Genomic DNA, 17,823 nt, shown 5'->3' with positions numbered 1-17,823 from the left:
AAAAAAAAAAAAAAAAAAAAAAAAAAGGAAAGAACCATCGTTTCTCATTTTTCTTTTTTTTTTCTTACAACGAAAATCCTCAAAATATTTTCATACATCCGGTGTAAAAATGATATCGTATCGATCTTATCAAATTAAAAGCAACGTTCCAAAATACCATAGTATGAATATTTATTATATATCTGTATATCTTGTACAAAACGATTCCCTTATTGGTATATACTCGTCTTGAATCTAGATATATATATATATATATATACATACATACATACATATATATTTATACAATTCATACTACCATGCATCGTTACACCATCAAGACGCAGGTATACGTGTGGCACGCACACGTGTACTTGCACATCTTCACATTATCTATATGATAACACCTTAACGTATACCAGGAATATATTCCCTATGAATGCAACGAATTTTCACCTAGAACTTAGTCGAATATGTAGATGAGCATCTTGCATCCGTAGAGACGACACCCGGAACGCGATACGAACGCCACCTTTTGCTCCCCAACAACACGATTATTATATTCATTGTCTGATTAATAGAGCCTGTGTGTAATTCTGTTCGTTTCTTTTTTTTTTCTCTCTCTCTCTCTCTCTCTCTTTCTCTTTCTCTCTCTCTCTCTCTGTTTGTCTATTTTTTTTATCTTTTTTTTATATATCTCTTAATCTCTCTTTGTCTATCTATCGTTTATTGTTGCGTCTATGAATATATTATAATATATATATATATATACTATGCAAAAGACACATCGTCGGGGACACTTCATGCCCGAAATAGAATCAGGTAGGACACTACAAGGGGGACAATCGGAAGTGTGATATAAAAAAAAAATGTGAACGAGTATTTTGACAGGTTGATACTCATCGAGCGTGAAATTGGTTGGAAGGTAACGTTCTAACGCGGGATATTTGAATGTGATCGAATGAATTTTTTTGTTACTTTATCACGTCTTCGTTTATTGGAACGAAAATTTATTCATAATTTCTAAAATCGTGGTGGATTAAAAATAATTCCACTTTTTCCAAATTTAGAATTACAAATTTCTAATATTTGACAATTATTGTCAAATATTATATTCGATAAATCGATACCGTTTTTTAAAAAGCATTTCAACAATTTTTTTTTATAGATTTATAAATACATTTGAAAATTAATACGAGAATATCTTTCCAAATCGTATCGTTAAATAAAATTTCTCTCGATTCTCTCAATCTCACCTTCTCAATTATATACCCTATACACGTTTGATACATCGAGGAAATAAAATTATAAAACTCGCAAGATCGATGCTAATCTACGATCGTTGACAAAGAAAATTCGTAAAGGCAGAGGGGAGAGGAAACGAGGAGAGCGAGTTTTTCGAGGTTTGCGTGCGAGTCGCGCATGGGTTATCGCGCGAACCCATCAAATACTTTCATTACCATGTAACAATTTCCTTCCGGAAGTCGGTGTAGAAACGAGAGTAGCGGCTGCTCTCGTCGCCTGCAATTTGTTTCAATTACCAACTCGAAGACGGCCAACGATCGTTCGTTTCCTTTTTCACCCTCTCGTGATCTTTTCTATCTATTTTTCTTTTTCCCCCCCAGAGAGGCAAACCCACTGATATTATAATTAAACCTCGAGCCAGTGTCTTTCGAATCTGTCGTTCGAGAAGTTTAATTAAATTTATCTAATCGCCGTGTTTTTTCTTTCTTTCTTTGTTTCTTTTTTTTTTTTTTCGATCTTCGATACTCCCTTTCTGTCGTTTATACTTTTGTTTAATACTTTCTTCTAATTCTAATTTTTTTCTTTTTTTAGAGAATTGTTCCTTCGACGATAAGAACGTTACCTTTCTCCTGATTAATCAATTCTACGTCCAATTCTACGCAACAATAATAGGCAAAATAAAAAAAGAAAGAGGTGAACGAAAAGAGGAAAATGATGAACATCGTTGAAACGTTACTTCGTCAAACGTTAATTCGTCCCCGGGCTTCTTCACCACGATCTCTCTCTCTCTTTCTCTCTCTCTCTTTCTCTTTATCAGCCCAATCGACCATCGTTCCTTCGTTCGTTCGTTCGTTCGGCCATTCGTCATCAGAAGTCACAAGCTCCATCTCGATCGATTCACGATGGCGGGATCATCCGAGAAAAGGTATCGTTCCATTATTTCGTAACGTTCGTAATAGCAATGGAGGAGGAGAATGGCCAACGTTCGACACAATACCGATCGACGTTTCTCGCGTAAATAAATCGCTTTCTATCCTCCTTCGAGAGAATTCGAGAAAGGAAAATTGAAGAAAAATCGTTACACACCGAGTATCGAAAAATATTCGTCGTTATTTCTTTTCTTCGGGGAACAAAAATTTATCATTTATCTTCCCCCTGTAAAGAGGAATATCCTTGTGAAACGATCATCGATCGATCGACAGATCGAGGATCCTCTTCATTCATGATCCTTCGATCAAATTTTCAAGAAAGGAAAATTCAGCTTGCGTTCCCTCGTCTCTGTAAAAATCTGTTTGCTTCTCCTCGCGGATGATCGAACGTCGTTGAGAACATTGGAGGGAAAATATATTGAATTATTCGTGGACACGTATTTCGACGAACGATTGAAAATCGATGTTGTTCGATAAATCGTTCATCTCGAATAAAAAATAAAAATCTTTTTTAACTACGAACGAGATCCAAAGACGAGTATCCAAAGAAGCGTGAACTTACGTGGATAGAAAATAGAATTCAGAGAATCTAAATCGACGCGCTTCCTTCATTTTCTTCGATAAAAGTTTCTTTCAATAATTCGTATATCGAGTTTTCTTTTTTTTTCTTTTTTTTTTTTAGAACTCCAAGATTTCCAAGAACAGAATCTCGAAAATTCATCGAATCGATAAAATCTCGAAAAGAAGCTCTTAAACGTCATCGAAATTTATGTGATATTTATATTTATACACATGTTCTTCTATATACGTGTGCGTATATATATATATGGATAAATATAAACCAGGAGAATCCATAAATTTCATGAATGACGAAAAAAGAATTCATGAATTCCATCCGTGAAGGAATCCATGAATCCAGAAGCGAATTCGATTTTTCCGAGCGAGGAGGGAACGCGATCAATCGTTTTCTCTATCTTACTCTCTGCTTTATATACCTTCCCTGTTCTATCTCTTTCTCTTTCTACCTCTCTCTATATCTATCTATTTCCGTCTATATCTTTATCACCGATTTATTATCTTTAATTGAATGACTGATTTTATTGACAAGATACGCGAAGTGGGTCGGAGGTGCAAGGACATCTCTTTCATCTCTGAACAATAAAAATAAAAGAAAAGAAAGAAATCATAAATTAAAAAAAAAAAAAAAATAGAAAATCTTTCCCGTTAACGCTCTCAACTTTCGAAAGAAAATGCTTCTAATCGATCTAACGATAAACGTGCTTGTGAACAACACACATTCATTCGTTCACACGTATATATATACACACACACATATATATTTATATAGGCATACGCTGTAGAAATCGATTTGCTTCTAATCGAACAATCGAGAACGATACGAAGTTCGTCGGAAATATTCCGAATAAATTCGAGTCGAAACAGTTCTGCTCGAAACAATTAGGCCGGTCCTCTGTTCAAGGCTGACTCCCCCACTCCTTCGTTTCGTCCCCACCGTAGCTGATTTCGACCCATCCCCCACTCCTTCCTTTCCTCCTTCCCCCACCACTGGCTGTAACTTTGAGCTCGAGGAATCGACATATTTCGCCGCTTACGATCTTATCGCCGCTTCTGGAGAGGTGGGGTACATCGCCATGTCATAGAATTTCCGTGGAACGTAGGATTAGGCGGGGAGAGTACTGATTCGAGTACGGAGGATCGACCTAATATCTTCGAGAAACGTTTAATCTTGTAATTAATCCACTAATCCACTCGACGCGAAGATTTTTCGTATTTGCAATTATAAAGGGGATTTAAATATTTTTTTTTTCCCCTCAAATGACGATTTAACTTCTCCAATGGATTAATTACTTTGGAATGAGAATAATTTTAAAGGATAAAATGTTATTATGTGAGCGAGATGAGAAACGAACAATTTCAGGCTCGAAGGAATATTCCGCACGAACGGAAGCTACGTTCTAGCATTTGGCATGGCTAACGCTTCCCGCCTCGCTTTCTTTTATTTCGTTTCACGCCTTCGTATCCAGCCCCGTCGCTCGCATTTCTTATCAACAGAGAAGCAGCACGGAGTGGAAAGGGCCGTTTTTACGTCCGTTTATAAGGAGTGACTCCGCGTCGAGGCAGCGCGCTTCCGGCCCATCTCCACCGGAAACTCCTTTTAACTTTGAAAACTTTATCGAAGAAATTCCATCCCATATATCTGTGCGTTTCCAACGGAAAGATCAATTGGAAATGGTCACAACTCGCTATCTTCCCCCCCTCCTCCCATTTCATACAAGAAACACTTCCAGCTTCCAAAGAGAGTATATAAATCATCTCGAGTTTCTGCGACTGGAAACTTTTATCGCGTACGAATTTACTCGTACAAATTTTATCCGCGATAAAACAAATAAGTTATACTCAAAATACAGTTCTCTTCTTTTTTTTTTAAATTTATCAGAATCTCGTTTCGATATTACAATTGATCGCAAATCAATAATTTCTAACGCCTCGTTTTCTAATTTTCAATCAAATCACGTATACACTTAAGAAATGGCTTAAGAGAGAAGAAGAAAGGAAAAAGAGGGGGGGGAAGAAAAATGGTAGGAAAGCAAGCGTTGCCTCGACGGAAGTGGTCTCCGGTGGCGGAAGGTGATAAGAATAGGCGGGGCCGCATGGAAGTGGCCGCGTTTCCGGCGTACACTCGTGCTCAACCCCGAAAGTACACGAATATCGCACTCCCGGGGTTTTATACCCCTGCCCTCCATCTCATTTTTCCGCCACCTTCCCCCCACGGTAAATTACATGTAAGCGGGGTGGATACTCGCCCCCCGCTATGTAATTGCGTCACTCCCCTGTGTGCGATTCAATTTTTCTCTCTCGGCCACCCTCCCCTCCCCTCCTCTTCCAAGAGGAAGAATCCTCCCCCTCGCTTCTCCCAGGTTTTTTCTCTCTCCCGTTTAACGCTATACGCTGTTTTCCGCGGTTTTTATTGAAAGGAATGGGGGCACCTGAAGATGGGGCCTGAAAGCTTTCAGGAATTCAGGCGAATGAATTTTGGATGGGATGGAAGATCTCGTAGGCCTCGTTGAGAAGCAAGGTTAAGGGGTGTTTCTCTTTCTCTCTCTCCCTTTTTTTTTTCTTTTTAATCAGAAGGGAGCTTCCAGAAGCTATTGTGTATTGACGAGTTGTTTAACTTGGTAATTGTTGATTGCGAGCAAGGGTAATTTAGAATAATCGGGGAGGGTATCTAGTTATTTTGAGGGTGTTGGGAGGATACTGTAATATCGAATAATTTGAGATAATTTTTCAGATTTATGAAATACGATGTTTCGTAGAAATGTATGTTATATAAAGCGTTCTACGATAGTATTATGTGATAATTCTACGATTCTGAACGTAGAAAAGGAGTTATATGTACGAGGAATATATTACTCACGAACTTTAACTAAAAATTAACTAAAGAAAATTAACTAAAAAAAGGAAACTTCGATGAAAAAAGAAGCTTTTACTGCGAACACGTACCGCAAAACGGACTACATGATAATTAAATAAAATAAATAGAACGAAAATGAAAAGAAGAAAAAAAAAAATCGCTGAAAACTGGCCCGGTCTTTCGATCCTGAATTTGTTAATAATACCATCTCTCAAAGATATTCGTTGTCTTCCTTTCCAAAAAAAAAAAAAAGGAAAACCGACACGCAATCGCACGCCGCTCTCAGCATGCAATTACTATACCGTTGTTGTTTCTTCTTCTTTTTTTCTTTTTCGTTATTTTTCTTTCGTTTTCTTTCCTTCTTTCTTTCTTTCTTCTTTTTTTGTTTTTTTTTTTTTTGTGAAACGTTGCAACGCTTCGCTGGCACGGAACGAAGCCGAGCTCTCGAGAGGAGCCATCATAAGGTAAAGAGGAACCATTGTTTTTTTTTTTTCTCCCTTTTGCCCTGGCACCGATACGTCGTCTTGAGAGCATCGGCAGAGTTGCTCGAATTAATATGATTGATCACGATTTGTCTCGCATGCAGAACACGATGCACTGTTTTAACATTATGAAAACATTATGATCCTGTTTAAAAAAAAAAAGATATCCTTTTCCTTATATATATTATATCTCTCTCTCTCTTTCTCTTGCTTTATACGTCCTTGTCCTTATCTCTTCTGCGACTTGTTTTTGCCAATTTCTTCTTCTTCTTCTTCTTCTGTCTTCCACGTTTCTTCTCAACGATTTGCATCCATCTTCTGTCTATTATATAGCTATATAATAGTTCTATGAAAATAGATTAATTGATAAAGATCGATCAGGATTGTTTCTTCTTTTTCTCTCTCTCTCTCTTCCTTTCTTGTTTCACGAATCTTTTCAAATGTGGATATACAGTGATTAGACCGCATGGACGATTCGATAGAATATCTTCTCATTTTTTTAAGCGATCCGATCGACGTCACGATGTGTCATCGAGTGGAATAAATAATAAACTTAATAGTTTATTATTTTTTAAGGGTACAATTTTAATTCGAGGTTTTTTTTTTAAATGTGTTCGTAAATATCGTTACGTCGATCTTATTGGTTATATATCTACTGGTTTAAAATCGAACGAATCGATATTGTTTCGATCATTCAGGGAATCCAATGATGTCGAAATTTCTTCGACACCGAAGGTTTCCCTTCTTTAGAACACTTCTTTCTCGATTTATCTCAATTCTTTTAACTTTTTTCTTCTTCTACGTTTCGATTCTACGATTCAATCTAGCGATCAAGATACGCTTGTATAAAATTGTATTTGATTACTTAACCCTTATATCGATATATATCCCTTCGAATAAATATAAAATTTCCCTCAAAGAATTTTCAAATTGTAGAAAAATCTATTTCAATTCCAAATTTAAAAAATATACGATATTAAAAATTTAGGATATTAACATCATCTTATTTAATTCAAAAATTCTTCCTTCTTCAAACGCTTTATAACATATATTATCAATTTATATTCCAAATTTAGAATTTCTCTACGAAAAAAAAAATATTAGAAAGATTAAATATTATTGATTTATTATTGATTTTAAAAAAAAATTATTCTTCATCCTTTGACAATTATATTTATATTTCAAAATTTTGCCATCGAAAAAAATTCGAATCGTAAAAATTAAAAAAAAAAAAAAACAATTATCCTTTCAATCAATTCNAAAAAAAAAAAAAAAAACAATTATCCTTTCAATCAATTCAAAAATTCTTTCTCCTTTTTTCTTCTTCTTCTTAAGAATTTCACTGTGTAACGTTTAATTCTGCATAGTCAACGAGCGCAAAAAAAAAGAAGGAAGAACGTAAGGATAGATGATTCCCATTCGTTCACCCCTCATTGTTTCCAAACTTCGCCTTCCAATCTCACCGCGACGTTTACTGCTCCTTAGAGCGCGTTTCCACGGGAACGATCTCTCTGATAGTTGGAATAATTCACCGCCCGAGGAAGCATCCAAACGAGAGCATCGTACTCGACGAGGTTACCTCCTCGATCAATTTTTCAACCGTAATTTCTTCCGGTTTTCTCCGCATTTTTTTGCCTCATCTTTCTTTAAACGAGACAAATGAAGAGATCCTCCACATGCGACGCTTTGCCCCAACACAATTCCATTCTCCATTCGAAATAACGTTATTTCTCTTATCGCATTCGTTTCATAATTTATTTCAGAATTATTTTGATGGGAACTCTCCATCCTTTAAAAAAAGACACGAGTTTATCTTGATCGCTGATACTTAGACTGTGGATTTCTTTTTTTTTTNTTTTTTTTTTTTTTTTACAATTAAATGAATATTAATTGAATTCGAAAATGTGTATTTATATGTACATGTTGATACATTATAACGTAACATTATTTCTTTTATTCTTTTTTGATAAATTGGTACTTATTTGAGAATATAATACAAAATTTTTGCATTTGTCAATATTATATCCTCGTTATTCTTCATTCACGAATGAACTCGTTATATGAGAAAAGAAAAATATTAAATCCACAGTCTATTAATAATAATCTTTTCTGCTCTTCAACTATCTATCTCTCTCTTTGTTTTTAATAGCATCACAGAATTTTTCTGTGACTTCTCTCTGTTTCTCTCTATTCTTCTTAAATCCCAATTATTCCCAAAGATCTCCCGAATCGATCGATTTCCACAAAAAAACACATCACCTCGTGCAACTGTGTGTGCTCTCGCTGTGATTTGTTCTCGCGAGAAAGAATAACCATTAACATCCAACAGCCTTCCAACAACTGGCCAACAATTAATCTCTTATCTATCTACTATTATTCTCTCTCTCTTTCTCTCTATTTCTCTTTATCTTTCTCTTTATGTTACTCTCAATCACTATCCGTTCAATCACCACAGTCAATGCCGATTTATTGAAACGCTCTGCGTGCTCCAGGTCGGAGCATCATCACGAAGAAGGGCGATGGCTCTCAGGTGAAGGAATCGACCGACAGCAGCACAACGATCGAGGACGATGACGTGAAAGGTAGGACCACCTAGAATCCTCTGTCTCTCACTCTCACCTTTAGAAAAAAAAAAAAAAAAAAAAAAAAAGAAAAATCTTCTATTCTAGCTCTCCCTCTTTTCGCGCGTTTTTTTTTTTCGTGCCCTCGATTCACAACTCTACCCCCCCTTCGACCCCTGAAATCTATGAGAGGACAATTCGGAGAATTTTGAATACCCCACCAATTTTTGTGTCGTCGTATTATCTTTCTAGGGCCTGGCTGTATCGAGAACGTGTGCCACGCGGATTTTTTTGCCCTTTCTCTCCCCTCTCTGTGACCCCCTTTCCCTTTTCCTCCTTTTTCTAGCGTCGAGTGTACGCTTGGAATCTGCTGCAGCTGATCGAACCAATTGGGATATGATTTTATTGCGCTTTGTTTTGTTTAAAAGGAACGGTTTGAGAACTGTTATCGATACTATGAGGAATAACTACTTCTAATAGTTTTTTTCTTAAACTTGAAAATTTTTATTCTTTCGCGTATAATTTGTATGTAATCGAATTGATAATGTCAAAAAGGTCTCACAGGATGTCTCAGTTGAAATTACCATTTTGATTTTTATTATTATTATTCGTTATTATTATTCGCAGTGAGAAACCTTTGGATGGAAGTTGAATTATGCATACTCTGATATTATTAGTTTTTTTTTTTTTTGCGCGCATCGAAAGGTCAAATGAATCTTTTTTTTTTTTATAGAAAATGTCAAGTTACATAAATAATGCATCAGAAAACATAATTTCATTTGTAAAAACAAACAACATTGATCTTTGTAAATCCTCTACGCGTTCATCCTCAAGAAAGCTAATAACATCTCTTGAAACCATTCAATTTCCATCCAAATATTTCTGTGCGAATAATAATAATGACAAAAATCAATTTCCAATAATAAAACTTTATATATTTATACACACGACAAAATTCGAAATAAATTCAAACTATAATAATAAATCCTGGATAAAATTTTCCTAGAAAATTTCGCAAGAATTGTCAAAAATGCTGTTCCAAATTTCTTGTGGATTGACTATCGCGCATTGAATTATCGTACAGAACACCGAAAGAATCGATACCAGCCTGTGTCACGGTTGAACAAGCTTCGAGATCTGTTCAAACTCGAACTTGGGTATCAGAAATTGGCGATGCCGATTCGTCTCGGCCCTCTCCAACTTTCCACCAACGTTCCAAGTTCCCACTTTCACGAGGGTGGACGACGATGAAACGGTTCGATCGGTCGGCTCACTGTTCCGCGCGTACACGCGGCCAACCGCTCGAGCCTTTTGAGCTCGTTAATTGTTCGAGCCAGCGAACCGGGACAGTTAATTCTCCCAGCGAGATTCCGCTAATGGATCGAATCTGAATTTACCGTTCTACCCGCGCTCGAAGCGCGGCTGTAACTGGATTTCTCGCTACCGGCCCGGATCCGAAATACCCTTCCCCGTACTACCGAAGGGTAATTTACGCGAATTTACTGAATTTACATTTTGCTTTTCGATGGCATCGTAAATTTTAAACGGCGGTCCATTTTGTGAAAATTTTTTCTCGAAGGGGTTGAAAAATGTGGAAGGAAAAACGTTTTAACGAGTTAATCGAACTAATTGATGATTTGAATCCTCACAGATTGAGATTGGAAACCGATGAGGATTCGAGAAATCGGTCACGTCACCTTCTGGATATAGTGTTGTGCATAGAATACTAAGGTTTTCGTTTGATTTTAATTGAAAAAATGGAGTGCAGTTCGTAAATGGAGGAGGTATAAGTAGTATCTCTTTGGAAAGTTACGATTAAAAGAGAATCTTCTCTTTTCGTCCCTTTGGAACCATGTAACGAAATCACGAGCAGGCACTTGCGCGCGCATATCGGCCTATTATTAGAGAGATAGTTACTCCTGTTCACGTGCAAATCGATCGTTGGACAATAGCTCGAGTAGTTAAGTATCCCCCTCGCTTTAACCTCGCTCTCCCCCCTTTTCAATAGCCTTCTCCAGCTACGATCCCATCTTATATTTACGTATACTCATGTCTTGATTACCGATATATGTGTACATATACGCATATGTCGGTAAACTTGTCGCTTAGGTTCGTCAATTGCGCGACAATCTTTAGTAGATTATCATTAACGATCTTCTTTTATTTGCTCTTTTAAATGAATCTTTTCGCCATATATTATCTTTTAAGAGATTATAGAATTTATGATATATTTAAATTGAAATCATATATAATTAGTTTGTAAATTATTGTATTATATATAGTGATATTATATGCATAATTTTCAAGTTTAGTTTTACTATGATAGTTGTAATAAAAGCGACGATCGAATGAACCTTTATAGCACAGGTGTTTAAAGGTAGAAGAGCTTTTTGTTCGTCTTTGCCCATTAAATTTTTTAGTGAAACTATCCCTATAATTAATCTTTTCCATGAAACTATTTCTCTTCTCTTCGCCTTTTTGTAGACGTATAATATACATTGCGTATTACTATACTATAACTATATACTATTTACTATACTATTTTCGACCCGCTCTATCGAGGATTTCCCCCCCCCTTTTTCATGGCGTGTATTATATTCGTGTATCGTATCTTTCCATGAGATCGTTTTCTTGTAATTTTCAGGAAATTAGTATAGTCGTTTTTATTCTACGTTGCGATAAAGATATAGAGTATTTTGTTCTTTTAGTTGAGAAATTTATTCTAATTATAATTGTTATTTTTTTACTTCTTTTTATTACTATATAAAACGATATAAATTTAATTACACGTAATTACTTCTTTTTATAGTTACTTTAATTTTTATAGTAATATTTATTTACTTTATTATTGAATCTAAATATTTATTTATATATTTAACTATTATACAACTATTTCTATGTAATATTCTACTACTTTATATAGTAAGAACTCTATTTATATTATTTTCTTAAAGATATAGAAGGGGACAATTTGATTTAATAATTCAAATTTTGAATTTAATTAAAACTTTTTATCGAAACATCATGATAATTATAATTATATAATATTATTTAAATTGAAATATCATTTATAAACACACTATTTCCAATATAATAGCCAAAGAATCGAGAAAAACGAAGAATAAATTTTTTCGAAGAAACCAAGATTCGAACCTGGATCAACTCTAATGAAAAGCGAACGCTCTATCCCCATCGCCACAAAACTCTCAACTTCTATTATGCTTATTTTACGTATATTTATTGCTCAGGTTTATTATCAAGTTTTTAAAGATCAAGTACTTACTTTCTTTATCGCAACGTGATCGTATTCGACTATATTTATTTCTTCATTCAAGCCACGTGAACATATACACATAATGTATATGTAAATATATGTATATAGTAAAATCTTTAACTATATATGTAATAACTATCTTTCGTCGTCTCTATCTATCAGCGGCTCTATCTACTTACTATTTATTTAATAGAAACATATACTATCGAGAATATTACTCGAAAATGTACATATACAGTTTGTATCCCTATCAATTTGAATTCTTGTCATTTTCATTATCGTACACCATCAAAACCAGCTCTGATAAAGCTGAACCTGATTAACTTTTATGGCCTGTTCTTTCGCGTTTTCTCGTCGATTACGATCAGAACACACGCACACACGATCATATCGATCATGGTAGATCTCTTAAACCATTCATTCGAGAAACAATACTCGAAATTATGGGAAAATTTTAATTTCGACGATGGATGAACGCTTTCAAAAACTTGTCAAAAGATTGAAACGAGTTTTATTGGAGCTCATAGATTGAAATTTGGAGAATTTTAAGATTTTGAAAAATTGTTTTAATCGTAACATCCATCGTCTTTACGCGATTAAAATTTATTGTTCTTTTATTCGATGTGTTTCCGGAAGTTGTTTCCCTCCTCGGTCAGCTTTGAATTCACCTCTTTTCTTTGCGGTATATTTGGAGGAACTGGAAGCGTTTCGCATACATTGCCGGAGCAGTATCATTACAGACCTTTCTACAGGATTGTACTTTCGCGAGAGTGCAATTCGTAATTCTTTCTTTAGAAAGAAATCTCCCTGACTCTTCTCTCCATTATTGTCTCTAATTTTTCAACTTGCTTCTCACGATATATCATTGAATCGAAAAATAATTATATTATCAATTAATTAAAAAAAAATCTTGCTATTTCAACTTTTTACGTATAGATATTATCATAGTTATGTAAAAGTTGACTTCTCAATGCTGATCAATATCAAATGAAAGTAAGAAACAATGATTTTATCTAACGAATGAGAACGCGAAAGTGCAATCCTTGATCCTTGGCGTGCATGCAACTAAGTTTCTCCTTTGTACACCGAAAACACCGATAAACAATGGATTTCATTCGCTTTCAAGATTCAGACACTTTATCACTGAGTGGATTGATTCTCGAGCCAGACACGAATACACTCGAGCACAAAACGGCAATATTACAGAGCACACAAACAATTGGATTCAAATATAGAATTCTCGATATTTTATTCGCGTTTCCTTCGATGCAAATCAAAAATTTGGAGATATCGAATCCATTGATTACGTATTTTTCATCGTGGATTCATATCCTTCCAAATTCTTTTTTTTTTTATCCGTAAATTGTCACATCTATCACGATTTATATATTTTTTTCAATTTTCTCTCTCATTTTTATCCGTGACTTCATTCTTAGAGGAGAATCAAGTGATTAAACAGTACAAGTAGATCATTTCTAGATGGCCAAAATTTAGCGACACGAAAATAGATCAATCTGTAGCTAATGTAAGTTTATCCTCCGACATCGTTCAATCGCCATTTCCATACAGCAAGCGACTCGCTTTTGATATGTCACACATAGATCACACGAGATTCACTAGTTACATTCGATATCCTTTGAGGCTTTCAGAAGTAGCTTAAGTATCTTATAACGATCACAGAGTTGTTTCAAACAGAGAACGCTTGTGGAGGCCTCGAATATCGAATTTCATTTCATAAGTCTTCGTTTACGATCAATTTACTCGTACTTGTTCCAATGATATGAAAAAGATATTTAACACAAAATATTGAATAATCATAAATTTCTCCTCTAATTATTATATACAACGACTTATGGAACGATCTGTTATCACAATCATATCATACAAATCACATCAAGTCTCACAACAAGTATCACAAGTAATTCGTAGAACAGCTGCGCGAGGAACGATCGAGAGAACGCTATTTTCTTCACACACGATGCTCACAAATCCATAACACGTGCGTACAATCGAATAAGATGCGTGAAACAACATTTGTGTACGTACTTCTCTGTATCAACTATGATTCCAGAACGATAATCTTACGCGTTGTCGACAGTAATCGATTATATGTGGGGTGTGGATACATTTTAATCGAATAAAAGAACACGTAATTTTTCAATATTATATAATAACAATTTTTCCATATCTTTGAACTCGAATGTTCGAAATATCATGAACCACCCTATATATAATTCGATCATATCGTCCAAACTTTCGTTTCGTATCAGCCTCAATATTATCTAATTTCTAACCTTAATTTTCGACGTTCAATCGTCGATCACACTCCCTCTTTACACAGAGAGACTCGTGATTCCCCACGGTTTTCGAAACCAAAATTTCGTAAACGTAACGACGTAAGCGTTGCACATGTCCACGCAACGGTGTTCATCAAGTGGAATATCAAACGTTTTCCGCGGGGTCCCTTGTAGTGGCGCGAGGCGAAATTGGTCAGGCACCGGCTCGAGTAGTATCAGACGGTATTGCGTCAGACAGAAGTATCGCTATCGGAAAAATGTAGGGTCCCGGCCAGTATTTGACGCGTTTACTGTTCGGTGAACCATATGTGTGTCAGGGTACTCCAACCTCGTACATTTATCGACATGTTTTTTCGATACTGACGCGAGTTTTAGATTGTTGTACAGGTACTTACATACAGTTAGTCCCAAAAATATTCGCATATTTCGTATTTAGTTTTTACTATGCTATTGTAATTTTCTATTCGAAAACGATTAAGCTGTTTATAAAGAATTGAAAGGTTACGAAATTTTTTTCTATGAATGATATAGTTAAAGTCAGTCAAATATTTCTGGGATCTAAGTGTGAATCTATATACACGAGAAACTTATTGTTTATTTATTATTATTAATTTATCTATTAATTTTTATAAGTGTATTAAAAGTACGTAACAAGTATTCAAAAAAAAAAAAAAAAAAAGATTAGAATCAATCTTCGATAATAATTTACGTGTATCAAATCCCAAAAGGAATTTTTTTTATTCGAATCAACGATACAGATTTTAATAGAAATTTTCTTTTCTTGTATATCTGATCGATTGATCGATGAATTTTTCAAATTTCTCGAAGAATTCCAAATTTTTGCAATTCCAATGAACGTCCTCCCTTCCTTTTTTTCTTTTTTTTTTTTTTTCCTCCTCAAAAAAATTCTGCCGCGTAATCGGTATGGCCATCACCATCCGTGACAGCCATTTTTCTTCTCGCTCGCTCGATCACCATTTTCTCATTCCACGATCGCGATCGATCAATCGAACCTCGACTAATTCGCAGAACTCGCTCCTCTCGATTCTCCTCTCGAAATATAATAACCTCTTTGCGACTTTTTTTTTTTTTTTTTTATTTCCACGAGGATACCGCGAGATGGAGATGAGAGAATGAGAAGTTTATTTGAAAAGTCTCGATAGCGACCACCACCGTTCTCTCGTTTCTCATTTTCGTCCATATATTTATACTACATATATTTATCCGCATCAGTGTGCAATTAGCGTGGCACAATAAGAGAGGCAGGCTCGGATGATGTAATAGAGTGGCGAAACTGTTGTGTGTGGCAAAAGTTAACGTTAACTCTGGAAATCTCGTTGTTCGAAATTTCACCTGTAATCGAGACGTTCGACTTGCAGGGTTATTTATTCCTCGACCATTCGAAAATTCTGCGATTCGAACGATCGACGGGGCGAGATTGGAAACGAAAAGGGGAGAAATTTGATTAATCGTGATTTTTCGACCAAGATAATCGCGTCGCTTTCGCTTTGTTTTTTTTTTTTTTTTTCTTCACGTTCATCGAGCTTTCTCTCATTTTCATTCCTTTTCTATCTTTTCTTTTTCTTTTTCCCCCCTTCCCTTTCTTTTCGTCGTCGAACTGGAAATAATCTCTTTCCACTTTTCACTTTTGTTTCGTCATTTTTAACGAGAGGATCGCGTTTGAAAAAAATTGGAAGGGAAGGAGAAAGTTTCAGTTCGACGTTCGAGATACAACGGAACAGTATCTCGAATAAACCATATAATTTCCGCCGCGCTTCTTCACTTTCGCTACCACCACGACGTTTTCCACGTTTCTAGAGCGAGTCAGTAGCGATTAGCCATCTAGAAAGTTAGATTAGTTTGTGCCACGTTAGAGAAGCATCGTCCACATTAGCGAGCACACAATCAGAGATCGTAGGGAATGCTGCGATCTCGAACACGTCATCACGGTGGTATACGTAAGTCGAGACGAATAAAAGAAACACGATCATATTGTTTCTAATCGTTAATCGTTTTCTCATTTTCTTCTTTTTTGTTTTATTCTTTTCCCTCTCTTTCTCTCTCTTTTTTCCCCCCTTTTCTTAACACTTGCCACTTGAAAAAATATTTTTGAAATATTTGTTTCAATATGTAGAATAATTAGATAGAAAGTGGCAGGGTTAAGAATATACATATACTTCTGTTCTAATCTCTTTCATTCACACGCACACGTTTACACAACGATTCACATTGCGTTGGTTCCTCGCTGTGCACCACTTCGAATTATTTTCACTGGATCTTTCCTTCGAAGTCGAAGAAAAACCACCATCTCTAACGAACACTCTGTCTGCCCATCTCTTCTATCTTTCTCACTTCTGTCTGTGCATCCTCCTTCAAACACAAATCACCACCGAAGACGAGAAATACTAAACTTCCCTGTTCTTTACAGCAATCTTAAATCTTCGCACAGTCTCTCTCACCGCCATGTGGCATCATCACCGAAAAAAAAAAAAAAANAAAAAAAAAAAAAAAAAAGAAAAAAAAAAGAGATAATACACGTCACTCCGGTGTTATGGATTTATGAACACCATCACTGACTTGCCTGTTATCAGTTTCGCCCATTTCTCTTCGCCACTATTCTTATTACACATCTCCACTATTACACGTTTTCGTGCATGGCTTGCATCCATTTTTATTATTACTTGTCAACGAGGCGGGGATTCGTTCTCGAGATTGGATTTGTTCGGTTTCATTGAACTCAATTTTTTTGAATATTCGCCACAATTTCGATACGAGGATTAATATACTCGATGTAAAATCTTTTTTTATATTGAATTGATAGAAGAAGAAATAAGTATAAATGTCGAAGAAAAATTCGTCTTTGTAAAGGAATGAGATATGTAATTGTAGAAAAGAAAAGAAAAAAGATTACTCATTTAAATTCCATTAAAATTATTGAGGTTGTCTCGATGTTTCCACACGATTTCTTCATTATTATTAGACGAAGCCTGGATATAAAAAATCAATAAATCCTTTTCTATTTTTAAAATCTATACACCGTATCGTAATACAATAATATAATACATTTTTTACTCGAAACTCACGCAAGAGTTGGAGAGTGAAGATTATTATATTTTTTCCAATTGGCAGTGCGCATTATAGTTAACACTAAACTCGAGAATTGAAAATTGAAGCCCCTCCCCATTGAGAGCGAAGCCGATGCGAAGGGACAAGTTCACGCCTCCTCCGCTTTCACCACAAGCATGAAAACCGATCTGCTTTTTTAGACGTGTTTGTCGTATCCCATTCCGCTTGTGCATGCCTGTGCATCGACACACCCACGCTTTCTCGGATGCCGAGTCGAGTGTACCAAAGCCAAAATAACCGAAGGGACGCTTCGTTTTAAACGTGAGAGATGTGTTTCTTTTTCTTTTTCTTTTTCTTTTTTTTTTTTTTTTTTTTTTTTTAAGCGATTCTCTTCGACACTTTGATCGAAATCGAAATATATTCGCCTTCCAAAAAGGCGTGTCACGCGCTCTTGTCCGAGAAACAAGAAATAAGATGGAAATTTCCCTCCTTTCTTTTTATTTATTTATTTTTTTTTTTTTTTATCCCTGTTTGAAACTCGAAACAACTCCATGGAC

General features: G+C 35.5%; 1 protein-coding gene across 29 annotated transcripts in view; it reads left to right on the top strand.

Moving 5' to 3' along the window:
* Positions 1-17,823, top strand: part of LOC122712573 (calcium/calmodulin-dependent protein kinase type II alpha chain) — a 138,468-nt gene that overhangs the window by 89,425 nt on the left and 31,220 nt on the right. For 25 of the 29 annotated variants that reach the window (XM_043932309.1, XM_043932310.1, XM_043932311.1 and 22 more), the window contains exon 11: positions 8,561-8,650. The exons of the other annotated variants lie outside the window; for them this stretch is intronic. In XM_043932309.1, coding sequence (XP_043788244.1) covers positions 8,561-8,650 — 90 coding nt within the window. The remainder of the gene's footprint in view (positions 1-8,560; positions 8,651-17,823) is intronic. 29 annotated transcript variants of the gene reach the window in all.

Source organism: Apis laboriosa, unplaced genomic scaffold (genome assembly GCF_014066325.1).
Source record: "Apis laboriosa isolate Shangri-la unplaced genomic scaffold, ASM1406632v1 scaffold202_cov151, whole genome shotgun sequence".
NCBI lineage: Eukaryota > Metazoa > Arthropoda > Insecta > Hymenoptera > Apidae > Apis > Apis laboriosa.
Note: the sequence above shows the minus strand (reverse complement) of the source record. Positions and strands in the feature narration are given on the sequence as shown.